At 44.0% G+C, this 15,882-nt stretch overlaps 1 protein-coding gene across 1 annotated transcript in view; it reads right to left on the bottom strand.

Annotated features, from left to right (window-relative positions):
• The window catches only part of LOC139412763 (dynein regulatory complex protein 11-like), a 53,503-nt gene that overhangs the window by 22,428 nt on the left and 15,193 nt on the right, over positions 1-15,882 (bottom strand). The window contains exons 7-11 of the mRNA XM_071159451.1: positions 15,265-15,349; positions 15,015-15,170; positions 9,956-10,031; positions 2,967-3,073; positions 586-684 (exon numbers count right to left, since the gene is read on the bottom strand). Coding sequence (XP_071015552.1) covers positions 586-684; positions 2,967-3,073; positions 9,956-10,031; positions 15,015-15,170; positions 15,265-15,349 — 523 coding nt within the window. The remainder of the gene's footprint in view (positions 1-585; positions 685-2,966; positions 3,074-9,955; positions 10,032-15,014; positions 15,171-15,264; positions 15,350-15,882) is intronic.

The raw sequence follows: 15,882 nt of genomic DNA, 5'->3' as shown, positions 1-15,882 counted from the left end.
AGGTAGGACTGGGGTCTGAACGGACAGGTTCAGTGTTTCTGCTCTTTTCTATCACCTGTAGGGAACACAATATATGGTTTATACTTGGCATGTAGGTTTCTCAAAAATGTCTCACAGATTTGGCACAAATTGAGATATGGGGGAGGGGAATGTGCAGGGCATATGCAAATTGTGGGGATGAACTGACACTAGTGTAGAAATGTAATGACTGTTCTCATATCTACTTAGTTTGTTTGGAAAAGGACAAACAGAACCCAGAGAAGACAACTGTGAGGTACAATAGAATGACATTCACACCAACAGACAACGAGGCCAATGGTTGACTACTTTCATTTCATTACATTAATTCATAACGCTCATTTTATTTTGAGATTATGAATGTCCATTTTATATTACTCCTACATTAAGCAGTGGTAGAAATGCCATATGGAAGCTATTATTGCTTACCTACGAAATGTGTAATCCTTCATCCCAACCATACATTTGTCTGATCATATGACTTGGATTAACCCCATATCTCACCATCACCATCCAAACTATCCAGACCCCACATCCACACGAGTTCAGAGCAGAGCGACTCTTTACCTTCTTGCCACCTTTCTTTCCCTTCTTCTTCTTCTTCCCTTTCTCTCGGTCCACAGCCAGCTTGAGATTCTTCACTTCCTGTCTCATCAGCTCATCGACCTGTGGAGAGATGTTTTAACATGCACGCTCACCAGTCACCATAACCACTCGGCTTGTCTCATAGTTGGAAATCGTTCACAGATGTGCAGCATTTCAAGCCCGCTTCTGATGTATGCAACAGGGTAAAGGTGAATTCTGTTTCATTTGAGGTAATATTATCTTCAGGTGATGAACTGATTTTTTTTAAAGGTTAATAATGCATTGTAATTTTTTAATAGGGATGGACTGACATGAATGCATGGGCTAAACTGCGCTATCATTGCAATTTAAAGCGTACTGTTCACTATCTAACAAACATTAGCTTGCTGGCTCGCTAGCTAACGTTACGTGTATGATCTGTGTAGTAATATTATTTGTATCTCAGAATCCATTTGCACTGCTAGTTATAGCCTAATGTTAGCTAGCTAGCTAACATTGAGCCTAATTGGTTAGCTTTAGCTATCTTCAGATTCATACTACATAATTTCATGCATGGTGGCTAGCTATGACAAACCGTTTGTATTGCCAGTAGTATGGGTTGGGATTATGGTTCATTGTTTAGCTAGCTAGCTCGCTACATGTCTAAACAAAAGACTCCACTTCGCCAGATGATTACATGACCCATCAAGTTAGCCAGCTGTGTCTGAGGGTGATTACAGCCACCTATTGGATTTCATGAACACGTGTACATGTCTAGACAATAGGGCCCCATTCACTTAGCTAGATGTGGCTGGGGGTTGGTTTTAGCATTTATTTCACATGACCCATCAATTTAGAAAATTGTGTATGGGGGTTGGTTAGTGTGATTGGGGGTTTGTTGGTGTGTCTGGGTGTTGGCTAGTGTGTCTGGGTGTTGGTTAGTGTGTCTGGGGGTTGGTTGGTGTGTCTGGGGGTTGGTTGGTGTGTCTGGGGGTTGGCTAGTGTGTCTGGGGGTTAGTTAGTGTGTCTGGGGGTTGGCTAGTGTGTCTGGGGGTTGGCTAGTGTGTTAGGGGGTTGGTTGGTGTGTCTGGGGGTTGGTTGGTGTGTCTGGGGGTTGGCTAGTGTGTCTGGGAGTTGGTTAGTGTGTCTGGGGGTTGGTTGGTGTGTCTGGGGGTTGGTCGGTGTGTCTGGAGGTTGGCTAGTGTGTCTGGGGGTTGGCTAGTGTGTCTGGGGGTTGGTCAGTGTGGTTCTGGGGGTTGGTTAGTGTGTCTGGGGGTTAGTTGGTGTGTCTGGGGGTTGGTTAGTGTGTCTTGGTGTTGGTTAGTGTGTCTGGGGGTTGGTTAGGGGGTTTGGGGGTTTGTTTTAGCATTTAGTTCACATGACCCATCAATTTAGACAAGTGTGTCTGGGGGTTGGTTAATGTGTCTGGGGGTTGGTTAATGTGTCTGGGGGTTGGTTAATGTGACTGGGGGTTGGTTAATGTGACTGGGGGTTGGTTAATGTGACTGGGGGTTGGTTAGAGTGTCTGGGGGTTGGTTAGAGTGTCTGGGGGTTGGTTAGAGTGTATGGGGGTTGGTTGGAGTGTCTGGTGGTTGGTTAGAGTGTCTGGGGGTTGGTTGGAGTGTCTGGGGGTTGGTCTGAGTGTCTGGGGGTTGGTTGGAGTGTCTGGGGGTTGGTTAGAGTGTCTGGGGGTTGGTTAGAGTGTCTGGGGGTTGGTTGGAGTGTCTGGGGGTTGGTTGGAGTGTCTGGGGGTTGGTTAGAGTGTCTGGGGGTTAGTTGGAGTGTCTGGGGGTTGGTTGGAGTGTCTGGGGGTTGGTTAGAATGTCTGGGGGTTGGTCAGTGTGTCTGGGTAAGCACTAAGCATCATCTAATAAATGTAAAATTTTTATACAATATTTTTTGTGGACATTATTTTTTTGCTACTATACAAATATGCACATAACCATTTCACTGTACCGTTTACACCTTCTGTATCCTGTGTGACAAATACTGATTATATTTGATATAGTGTGTGTTTACCAGAGATGGTAATGTGAAGAACAACATGACCTACACCAAAGTCAGTTTAGAATATAGACCAAGGACGAGATCAAGTGTATTTCCTTATTGTAGGCTACTACTTTTACCACTTTTAGTCTTCACATTTTTGGTTGTTTACTAAACTACGCACTCTGTTTAGCAAATGGTCTCAAGTGAATCCTTAATGAAGAGCTCTCCAGTAGGTACCAAAACATTCAAGGACCATTTTCTCAAAAGGGTGGTTACAAGTTTATCAACTTTCAAAGCAGAATTTATTTCGCATTGTTCCACAACACAAGTGTGTGTGTGTGTGTGTGAATGTTTGTGTGTGAGTGTGTGTTGAGACCAATGGCCCAGTCTCTCACCTGAACTCTGACCTCCTCCTCCACCTCCAACCTCTTCTCCTCACGCACCAGCTGGGCATCAAACCGCTGCAGGAAGTTCTGTGTTTCATCACGCCCCTGCCACACGTCTACACACACACACACACACACACACACACCACACACACCACACACACCACACACACACACACAGACAGTAGAGCATGAGGAAGCATGCTGGAGTGGTCAGCAGGGAAAGCAGACAGGACCAGAGAGAGAGGCAGGTGGAGGAGTGTATGTGTTTTTGTGTGGGACTAAGGCAATGCATATTTTCCTTTCCAAGTTGCTCTGTCCGCTCTCAGGCACCACTTCCTGGTCAGGAAATTAACTTCCTGTTCCTGCTACCGGCCTGTCACAACGCCAAGCAAAGATTTCCACATCAAGCCAGACAGGTGGGGGGAATGGGATCTAAGCCTTCAAAACAACCATTCAAAATGCCGGACACGACTAAACACTGGTACGGCCAAAGGCCATTACAGACAGAAGACCACAGCTGCTCTGCCATCTCTCTTCTAAAATCCTCCTTTGGTCTCTGCATTGGCATGGTAACGGTTGTGGTCAAAATGTGCCATTTTGTGAGACCTTTTTGTTAACATGGTATCACAAGATAATTACCAACATCCGACTTGTTTTCACATTTGACAGATAACCCCCCCCTTTCGAATGCAGACCTGTCAAGTTCAGGCAGGAGTCAAAGGCCGTTGGTTTGACAGCTTGCGTCGGTGGCACCTCTATATACGGCGTCTCTTTGAAATGAGATCTGCTCAGAAGGTCAGAGATCAACCTTTCCTCTCCTCCTCCACAAGGCCCCCTTTTAAAAGTCCCCCGCTTCAAAACATCCCCCAGGCAATCTGATACATGTAATTACCTTTTCTCTTGTCTCGTGTGTGTGTTCCCAAAAGTCAATCTGTCTGTTTGTTTAAAGAGGGCATCCTTTCTATGCCTCTGAAAGTAGAAGGGTGTGAAGAGAAAGCAGTGGTGCAAGTGGTAGAAAGGTCAGCATTTAAAGTCCACTATATTGCCATTAGGAGAATTTAAGAGACTTAGGCTGGGTAGAGAAAAAGTCTCACTAGGTCTGAGGATAAGCCAACGGCAATTTAATCAGTTCACTTGACCAAGCTGACTATTGGACAAGCTCACGTCAAGCTCACGACACACACACACACACACACACACACACACACACACACACACACACACACACACACACACACACACACACACACACACACACACACACACACACACACACACACACACACACACACACACACACACACACACACACACACACACACCTACCTGTAAGAACAGGCTGCTCTGTCATTGGATACACTGTGTTGGCCATATATATATAATATATATATATACCACCTGGCTGGTGAAAGACACATTAGAACTGAATTGTGATCAACAGCGTTGTCTTTGCCAAGGCCACAGTCTGCTACACCCACAGTATGTGCTTCGGCTTCCAATATATATGTAGCCATTAGTATGCTGCTGCACACCTTTCTACCACAGAGCCCCCTTTTCTGCTTGTTCACTCTGGGAAAAACAAGGTGTTTTGAGCTGAGCTGCAAACAGGAAGAGTGAGTCTGCTAAGTAAAGAATGCTTCCTATTGCCTGGTCCTCTGGCCAGGAAATTGAAATGATATCCATGGTTCACATCTAACCGCTGCTCCGTGACGCTGGGCCTGGCTTGTCTGGGCACACAGGAAGAGAGGTCCAGTTTCAATCACACTCCCAGGGTTTGTCCGTCCATGGTTCCCTTCCAGCCCCCAGCCCAGCTGGGATGTATGGGGGGAAGTAGAGGAGGTAGTGGGAAAAAAGTGATATAAACAAAAAAAAGTACCCAACGAGAGAGACGGAAACAAAACAAAACAAAAATAACAGGATAAAGTAGCACACAATGAACGATCACCTCAATGAAACACTTATCCGTGACTAGTGGGACAAGATGCCAAAGTAAAAGTCTCACACTACCGAGAAAATCAAGCGTCTTTTGTTTTCCCAACAAACACAAACTCTCAGAGCAACGGACCTATAGACCTGAACCCTCATTGAATTCTGGGTAAATATTTGCTTCACCTTTTCCGCTTCATTACATCTAAATCAACCTAACGAGCCAGTCATTAAACCATTTTCCAATTACACACACCTGATAAAACAGAGCTGATGTGACAGGACCACCGTTTACAAAGCGCCCTGACGTTTATTATTATTATCTTTCATCAGGCCTTTGACAGGCTGGATGTTTTACATGGGTTTATGAGCTATATTCTGCTCTTTATTAATGTTAATGACAAACTGTGTTTAAGGATCTTTAATGCTGAGGTTTAAGGGAGATGAAGAGAGGGAGGGAGAAGAAGAGAGGAGGGAGAAGGAGGAGGAGTGAGGAGGGAGAAGGATTAGAAGAGAGGGAGGGAGGAGGAGACGAGAGACAGGAGAATAAGAAAGGGAGAGGGAGTGGGAGGAGAGGGAGGAGAGGGAGAGGGAGAAGGAGGAGAGGGAGAGGGAAGACAGGGAGGAGAGAGAGTGGGTGGAGAGGTAGAGGGAGGAGAGGGAGAGAGAAGACAGGGAGGAGAAAGAGTGGGAGGCAAGGGAGAGGGAGGAGGAAGGCAGGGAGGAGAGAGAGTGGGAGGAGAGGGAGGAGGACCAGCTGCAGTGTTTTAGTTCCTGTCCTTCCCCATTACTGCACTAAGAGGAGAGGTCACTCCTAATAAAAACCTCAAAATCAATCACTCCCCTCTCATGTTGGAGTCTAGACTCCGTCAACCTACAGCTACCTTAGACCGGGGAAAGTTTGGGCTAATAAGAGAGACTGGCCCCTGATATAGGCAACACCACTCCATGGCCTTGTAGAAACCGCTGACCTCACTACACAGTGCACACACACTACACACACATACACATACATACACTGCACACACACACACACACACACACACACACACACACACACACACACACACACACACACACACACACACACACACACACACACACACACACACACACACACACACACACACACACACACACACACACACACACACACACACACATACACACACACTACACACACACACACACTGCACACACACATACACACACACTGCACACACACACACACACACACACACTGCACACACACATACACATACACACACACACACACATAACGTTATAAATGTTGTGGAGGTCAGCTGGTGAGGTGTAAAGCGCTGGGCCAGCATCTGGTCTTCATTACATCTCAAAGGTCTGTGTGTGTGTGTTGCTTCTAACAGGAATGTAACCTAAAGCCCTGTGTTGTACCAGTTGACATTCTGAGGTGAATGATAACGAGGAGAGAATTGAACAGTTTTGACTGGGAATATAATTACGTCCTGCTAACTACAGCTGCTGACTGACTATTGGTTGTAGGTTCTGTTACCCTCTCCTTCACCCTCTCAATGCTGAACTAAAGGTGACGCAGAGCAGAGGTGGAGCAGAGACCTTCTACGGTCACTGACAGACTAGGGTTAGACACAAGTAAGATGTTCATTTCTCCAGCTGGTTCTGTTGGTTGGAGCATGATTCTGATCTAAAGACCATTGAGCTGTCCCAAAAAAAGTGGAGTTTGTAAAACCAGTGCTGGCAAGACCAACGTTGTGGCTTCAAATGAATTCCCACATGGGTCACCTGCTCTGAATATGTGTGTTTAATATTGGACTGTAGGTATCTTTGAATAAAGGCGTTGTTGTGTTGTTATGACACATCTCATTAAGCTGGGAACACTGAGAAGGCTGTATCTTTGTCCTCCGTAGGGATGTCAACAGGATATCCCAGTGATTTGACTCTAATGCTCTCATTGTGTAGATTAGGAAGTAGCGCAGCAGGTTTTAATGGGCTCAATTTGACACTGTGGCACAGATATACACACAGCGACTATTCACTCGCTTCCCTTCAGCCTCATTCACCTACCTTTCATCCAAGGATATCACAGGCCCATGAACGTTCAATGAGCCGAGATATTGACTGGTCACTTTGTATCAGAGAGGGAGTCAATTCCATTTCAACTACTAAACTGCCTGGAATTCAGAATGGAACTATTGAGTTCCTAGACGTTTAAATGAAACTACTGTGCTATCCATAATACTCCCCACAGCTTTGGGGGATAAGCCTGCGTAATATAATAATCAGGCCATTTCTCCTCTGAATAATGTTTGTTGTTTTGGCACCAACCCTGTAGACCTTTGAGACATGCCCGGGGAGCAGTGGTGACTGATCCCGCATATTTCCCTCAGTGACTTGTGGGTGTTTGTGTAGCAGTGGAACCGCCTGCGAGAAGCCAAATAACACATGCTGCCCCCAGAGAAGCATTCCACCATTCCACCTAGAACCCTTCCACCTCAGGTGACTGGGTCAGATAAGTTAAATGAAGGGAGGGAGAGGGGAGAGAAAGGAGTGATGAGACCCAGGATGTATGTGGTTGGAGGATGCAGACTCCTCCAGAGAGAGAGAGAGATCCCTCCCTACTCGGGACTGAGAAGCTTCATCTGGCTGCTGAAACGTTGTTGAAAGGGTTTGAGTCTTTAAGGAGAAAAATATTGAAGCCAGACGGGCTCTAATGGAGAGTTACTCCTGGATGTTTGACCTGTATCTGGCAGCAACAGGAGGGAAGCAGCAGCTTCTGTCATTTCTCTTCATTGTTTCTCCATTACTTCAGTACTCTACATTCTGTTGAAATCTCCCTTGGTCGCCTATCAAAATGTGGGAAGAGTCAAACTGACTTAACCAGAAGAGGGGATAGCTGTCAAAGGGCTAATGACTAAACCTGCGAAAAGCTAAAAGACCAAAACAAAGTCAGTCATCCATCTCCATTGGGTTTGGAGGAAGCAGGGTGGTTGACTTGAAACAACAATCTGGAGGCTCCAGGTCCAACTGCTCCTCACTGAGTCATTGCGTAAAGACAGATATGGGGGTTGGACACACGCCCCTCCACGGGTCACTGAGAGACAGGAGCCTGGGCGGCACGCATCACTTCCTTGTTAAGGGCCCAGGGCACCATGAGAGACAGGAAGTCTGTCAGGTGATCAGATTGATTTGTGGTCCCACACTGATTAAAAAAAACACCAACAACAGGCCCATGGTAAAGATTCAGAAACCACTAGCCTCTCAAGCTGTGACTCCTGTCACTATACACCGCTGTCTTCAGTGAGACATCATGAACCATCACAGAGAGAAACACTGTGGAAGGTAGACTTCAGATCTGTGCCTATCAGCTCGACCCTTTAGCAATGCTGTCACCACATTACTATGGTCCTCATACCTACTCATACCTACTCTCTAATTCACCTTTATACATTACTATGGTCCTCATACCTACTCTCTAACTCACCTTTATACATTACTATGGTCATCATACCTACTCTCTAACTCACCTTTATACATTACTATGGTCCTCATACCTACTCTCTAATTCACCTTTATACATTACTATGGTCCTCATACCTACTCTCTAATTCACCTTTATACATTACTATGGTCCTCATACCTACTCTCTAACTCACCTTTATACATTACTATGGTCCTCATACCTACTCTCTAACTCACCTTTGTACATTACTATGGTCCTCATACCTACTCTCTAACTCACCTTTGTACATTACTATGGTCATCATACCTACTCTCTAACTCACCTTTATACATTACTATGGTCCTCATACCTACTCTCTAATTCACCTTTATACATTACTATGGTCCTCATACCTACTCTCTAACTCACCTTTATACATTACTATGGTCCTCATACCTACTCTCTAACTCACCTTTATACATTACTATGGTCCTCATACCTACTCTCTAACTCACCTTTATACATTACTATGGTCCTCATACCTACTTTCTAACTCACCTTTATACATTACTATGGTCATCATACCTACTCTCTAATTCACCTTTATATATTACTATGGTCCTCATACCTACTCTCTAATTCACCTTTATACATTACTATGGTCCTCATACCTACTCTCTAACTCACCTTTATACATTACTATGGTCCTCATACATACTCTCTAACTCACCTTTATACATTACTATGGTTCTCATACCTACTCTCTAACTCATCTTTATACATTACTATGGTCCTCATACCTACTCTCTAACTCACCTTTATACATTACTATGGTCCTCATACCTACTCTCTAACTCACCTTTGTACATTACTATGGTTCTCATACCTACTCTCTAACTCACCTTTATACATTAATATGGTCCTCATACCTACTCTCTAACTCACCTTTATACATTACTATGGTTCTCATACCTACTCTCTAACTCATCTTTATACATTACTATGGTCCTCATACCTACTCTCTAACTCACCTTTATACATTACTATGGTCCTCATACCTACTCTCTAACTCACCTTTGTACATTACTATGGTCCTCATACCTACTCTCTAACTCACCTTTATACATTACTATGGTCCTCATACCTACTCTCTAACTCACCTTTGTACATTACTATGGTTCTCATACCTGCTCTCTAACTCACCTTCATACATTACTATGGTCCTCATACCTGCTCTCTAATTCACCTTTATACATTACTATGGTCCTCATGCCTACTCTCTAACTCACCTTTATACATTACTATGGTCCTCATACCTACTCTCTAACTCACCTTTGTACATTACTATGGTTCTCATACCTACTCTCTAACTCACCTTTGTACATTACTATGGTTCTCATACCTGCTCTCTAACTCACCTTTGTACATTACTATGGTCCTCATACCTACTCTCTAATTCACCTTTATACATTACTATGGTCCTCATACCTGCTCTCTAATTCACCTTCATACATTACTATGGTCCTCATACCTGCTCTCTAATTCACCTTTATACATTACTATGGTCCTCATACCTACTCTCTAACTCACCTTTATACATTACTATGGTCCTCATACCTACTCTCTAACTCACCTTTGTACATTTTGTTTCCCTCCACAACAGTAGGGAGGAAGTTGCTCGGGGGCATTTTCCAGCCCTTCTCCTCCTCCTTCAAGAGACAAGAAATGAATTAATCAATGACATTACATGTATTACAGCTGGACACGGTTTTAAAGCTTTAGTTTTATTCTGTATTATTTCCTTAAAGTCCTATGTATTTCAGGATAGATGAAATCGAAGCAAGGCAGAAAGGAAACAGCACCTTGTAGTTTTTTAAATTTAACTAGGCAGGTCAGTTAAGAACAAATTCTTATTTTCAATGAAGGCCTAGGAACTACCTCGTTCAGGGGCAGAACGACCTGTTTGTACCTTGTCAGCTCAGGGATTCGAACTTGCAACCTTTCGATTACTAGTCCAACACGCTAACCACTAGGCTACCCTGCCTCCCCAGTTTAAGGTAATAACAGTGGCCAATGGCTAATTTAGTGGAGAGAGTTGAGGTTTTCAGAGACTCCATATGACTTGGATCGAGTTCAAAGCTGCTCTACAGATGACCTGCCCTCCGCTGTGCTGTGACACCAGATCAGATCCAGAACTATCCATGCTGTGATACCAGGTCAGATCCAGAACTATCCATGCTGTGACACCAGGTCAGATCCAGAACTATCCATGCTGTGACACCAGGTCAGATCCAGAACTATCCATGCTGGGACATCAGGTCAGATCCAGAACTATCCATGCTGTGACACCAGATCAGATCCAGAACTATCCATGCTGGGACATCAGGTCAGATCCAGAACTAACTATGCTGTGACACCAGATCAGATCCAGAACTATCCATGCTGTGACACCAGGTCAGATCCAGAACTATCCATGCTGGGACAACAAGTCAGATCCAGAACTAACTATGCTGGGACACCAGGTCAGATCCAGAGCTAACTATGCTGTGACACCAAGTCAGATCCAGAACTAACTATGCTGTGACAACAGGTCAGATCCAGAACTAACTATGCTGGGACACCAGGTCAGATCCAGAACTAACTATGCTGGGACACCAGGTCAGATCCAGAACTAACTATGCTGTGACAACAGGTCAGATCCAGAACTAACTATGCTGTGACAACAGGTCAGATCCAGAACTATCCATGCTGTGACACCAGATCAGATCCAGAACTAACTTTGATGATGTGGATAAACAGTAGCAGACAGAGAGATGCTGGGTGGATGACTTCTAGAACTAGATGTTGTCTTAATGCATAGTCAGGGGTACAACATCAACATCCAGTCCCTTTACACATGCACGCACACGCACAGGTTCTCAAAGGGGATGGACTGGGGGGGTCTATCAGTTATTCAGACATGGCATGTTTTATGTTCCCTCTCATTCTTTAATACATTACTCCAGTAGCATTTAATGGCTCCCAGAAGAGGAGGAATCCATTTGAAAATATTGTAGGAATCTTAAGTGCTTCATAATACGCTCCAACGTTGGATGATGACACTCATGGTGCGAGGCAGGAAGCGTCCTTATGGATCGACCAGAACCAGAACCAGGACCAGGACAGGACAGGAATGATCCGAATGTCAGATGTTGCTTTTCAAGGCTGTGAGAACGTACCAGGGTTTTAATAGAGACGGATCAGGTAGTGAGGAACTGATGTCGATCATCGTGCTTTAGACTGGGGGGTTTTAGTGACCTGGTAAACCAGTGTTGATCTATAGACAACACTTCATTGTTTCTCTTTGTAGGACTGTCCAGGATTGTTCAGGACAAGGTCAAGGAAGTCCCATAGAAGTCCAATAACAAACCAGGGCACAACCATAGGGTTTAAAATATAACCGTTCACACCACCATGAGTCAATGTGTAACTTAACCTCCGTTACAGACGTAACGGTCATAGAAAGCAGTATAGAGATGAAGTGTCTATTTGATGAGTTCAACCATCCCATACCAAGCACATCTGGAATACTCCTCTAGGAACCTCTAAAGTGATGTCCCCTTCTAGCCATGCTATTTCTCTGGTTCATGAGCTGTCTCCAACGTAGTCAGGTGGATGTGACATGTTCCTCCACAGCAAATTAAAGGGGCATTTCTTGGTTTTTACGTGTACAATGCTTCCATTCTAGTCTGTGGGATCAGAGCCAGACAATATGAGTGAGGACCTGTCATCCTCTTTCTGTTGCACGGTAACCACTAGTCATGACATCATTCTGATTCTAGAACATTGTAAGGTCCCCAGTGTACAGGATTAGCCTTACTGTAAAACGAGAAGTCTCATGCCCTTTTCAACTCTATCCGTCTCTGGTAAAGGCCTGAGTGACAGACTAAGACACATTGGTTTTATCTCTGAGACGGTCAGTCTGCTTTTAGAGTCTGACAGACTGCAGAGTGCTAGTTTAATCACACACCTCACTCAGAAGCACGCTGTGCCATTCTGTCTGAGAGGCTAAAGTGACTCCCAACTACAAAGGAGAGAAGCCCTGCCAAGGCTCAGCTCTGTTCTCCTGAACATCTCTTATCAGTTCATTTGGCTTTAACCCTACATTATCACCCTCAACCATTATCACAGCTATTCTAAGAGCCCTATTCAAGCAAACTCTGTAACCGGATGTCCAGGACTGTACGGTAAACCCAGTTAAATAGACTTTGATTGAAAACAAGTGACCTCCTTGTCCAATAGCTGTTGCTATTCTGTTCAGGAACACATATTAGCTACTTCAATAAGAGATTTAAAGTCATAGAGAAGTCATTCAACAAAATAGTCATGAATAATCTTAATGCTCTATTCAATCCATATCCAGGAAACACAGTGTTACAGAGAGATTTAAATTTAAAGGCAATGTTCCAGCATTCGCTGAGCCTGCATTCACGATAAACGCTGCACATGTCAGCTCAATCGGAATTTACCTCTACATTTATATTGCGGAATCTATAACGCTTCAGCGCTACAGAATGAATATAGCCCTTAGTTTTATTGGCTTGATCTAGGACAACGAGAGACATATTGTTGTTCCACAGGGTATGTTCATGCAAGGGGGATGTGGACTGGGACTAAATCCTTGGCTTGAACAAACCATTTTGAGGAACACTTGACTGAAATCAGAAACATTTCCTCACAGTCTTCACAGTCTTCAGCAGTAAACATCTCTTTCGTTCCACCACACCCTCAATCATCTGAGATGACAAAGCTCTACCGCTTAGCTTCTGATTTAGTAGCGGAGGTGTATTTTATGGTCTTAATTGTGCACGTCCAGTGGGATTGGGCCTTCATGAGGAAAACAGGTGGAGAGAGGCTGCAACACAGCACATACTTCAATTCGCTTAAGAGGAAAAGCACACAACGATTGCCCGTCACTTACACTTTCTGTCTACTGGTTTGACTTGGAGACTGTGGTCTTCTGAAGGTTTTGGGTGTTTGACTTTGTTTTAACAATGGCATTAAGACCAGACTCAGATCAGTTATGTTTCACTTTGTTTTAACAAAGGCATTAAGATCAGACTCAGATCAGTTATGTTTGACTTTGTTTTAAGAATGGCATTAAGACCAGACTCAGATCAGTTATGTTTCAGGGGAAGAGAATAAACTCAGCTCTTCTTATCAAAAGCCTGGATAAAGCAATTCTGAAGCTACTATTGGTCATCAAGCCTTGTCTGTTTAATAGCATGAGCCAATATTGGCCAAGCCTTGTCTGTTTAATAGCATGAGCCACTATTGGCCACCATGCCTTGTCTGTTTAATAACATGAGCCACTATTGGCCACCAAGCCTTGTCTGTTTAATAGCATGAGCCACTATTGGCCAAGCCTTGTCTGTTTAATAGCATGAGCCACTATTGGCCAAGTCTTGTCTGTTTAATAACATGAGCCACTATTGGCCAAGTCTTGTCTGTTTAATAACATGAGCCACTATTGGCCAAGTCTTGTCTGTTTAATAACATGAGCCACTATTGGCCAAGTCTTGTCTGTTTAATAACATGAGCCATTATTGGCCAAGCCTTGTCTGTTTAATAACATGAGCCACTATTGGCCAAGCCTTGTCTGTTTAATAACATGAGCCACTATTGGCCAAGTCTTGTCTGTTTAATAACATGAGCCACTATTGGCCACCATGCCTTGTCTGTTTAATAACATGAGCCACTATTGGCCAAGCCTTGTCTGTTTAATAACATGAGCCACTATTGGCCAAGCCTTGTCTGTTTAATAGCATGAGCCACTATTGGCCAAGCCTTGTCTGTTTAATAGCATGAGCCACTATTGGCCAAGCCTTGTCTGTTTAATAGCATGAGCCACTATTGGCCAAGTCTTGTCTGTTTAATAACATGAGCCACTATTGGCCAAGTCTTGTCTGTTTAATAACATGAGCCACTATTGGCCAAGCCTTGTCTGTTTAATAACATGAGCCACTATTGGCCAAGTCTTGTCTGTTTAATAACATGAGCCACTATTGGCCAAGCCTTGTCTGTTTAATAACATGAGCCGCTATTGGCCAAGCCTTGTCTGTTTAATAACATGAGCCACTATTGGCCAAGCCTTGTCTGTTTAATAACATGAGCCACTATTGGCCAAGTCTTGTCTGTTTAATAACATGAGCCACTATTGGCCAAGCCTTGTCTGTTTAATAACATGAGCCACTATTGGCCAAGCCTTGTCTGTTTAATAACATGAGCCACTATTGGCCACCATGCCTTGTCTGTTTAATAACATGAGCCACTATTGGCCAAGCCTTGTCTGTTTAATAACATGAGCCACTATTGGCCAAGTCTTGTCTGTTTAATAACATGAGCCACTATTGGCCACCATGCCTTGTCTGTTTAATAACATGAGCCACTATTGGCCAAGCCTTGTCTGTTTAATAACATGAGCCACTATTGGCCACCATGCCTTGTCTGTTTAATAACATGAGCCACTATTGGCCACCATGCCTTGTCTGTTTAATAACATGAGCCACTATTGGCCACCATGCCTTGTCTGTTTAATAACATGAGCCACTATTGGCCAAGCCTTGTCTGTTTAATAACATGAGCCACTATTGGCCAAGCCTTGTCTGTTTAATAACATGAGCCACTATTGGCCAAGCCTTGTCTGAGCCCACCTCTCCTTCTTCTTTTCCTCCTTTCTTCTGTTTGCTTCTCCGCTTCTTGTCTTTCTTCTGATCCTTGCGGTCTTTCCCACCCTTCTTATCTTTATTTATGTTGTCTTTCCTCTTCTTCTCCTTCTCTTCCTCTTTCGCTGCTAATTCTGCAGCGACCTATCAGGAACAGACATGAGATGAGCATAGAAAAGGAAACGAGTGTTTGTTAACTGTCTGTAGGTTAGATGAGGACCATGGGTCATTAGTCTACCTGGTCAGGTGTCTTCTGTGCAAATATGGCTGTTGATCCCCCATCCTCAGCATTGGGGAAGTCAGGAAACTTTCCAGTGGCATCTCTACAATAAATAGCATGTTTTAAAGATACTTCCTGTTCTTAAATTATCATTACAGATGTATCATTCTTGATGAATTGTACTATGTCACACTGAGAGTTAGATGGCAGACCTCCAACAAGGTCACCAGAGGGCAGACCCTCCTAATGGTTAACTAAATGCCTCAGATACTTCCACTAATTAGGGGTGGTTCATGTCATGGAGCAGTTATCTCAATGTGGAGAGAAAATAATCACCCGACCAGGAATTGCTCTTTGGAACGCCAAACTATGTATCCCTCACTTCCCTTCCAGCTCTCATTATCCTAAACCTTAGAGAAACCCTGTGAACCAACGTTTAGCTTCCAACTTCCTTCAAATCTGGTCCTCTCCTCTTGGCCTCAAAATGTTTGTGTTCTCATCAGACAGGTTGAGGAAGCTGTACCAACAGGGTTTAGATTCTCATCAGACAGGTTGAGGAAGTTGTACCGACAGGGTTTAGATTCTCATCAGACAGGTTGAGGAAGCTGTACCGACAGGGTTTAGATTCTCATCAGA

The sequence above is a fragment of the Oncorhynchus clarkii genome, chromosome 7 (assembly GCF_045791955.1).
Source record: "Oncorhynchus clarkii lewisi isolate Uvic-CL-2024 chromosome 7, UVic_Ocla_1.0, whole genome shotgun sequence".
NCBI classification, from domain to species: Eukaryota; Metazoa; Chordata; class Actinopteri; order Salmoniformes; family Salmonidae; genus Oncorhynchus; species Oncorhynchus clarkii.
Note: the sequence above shows the minus strand (reverse complement) of the source record. Positions and strands in the feature narration are given on the sequence as shown.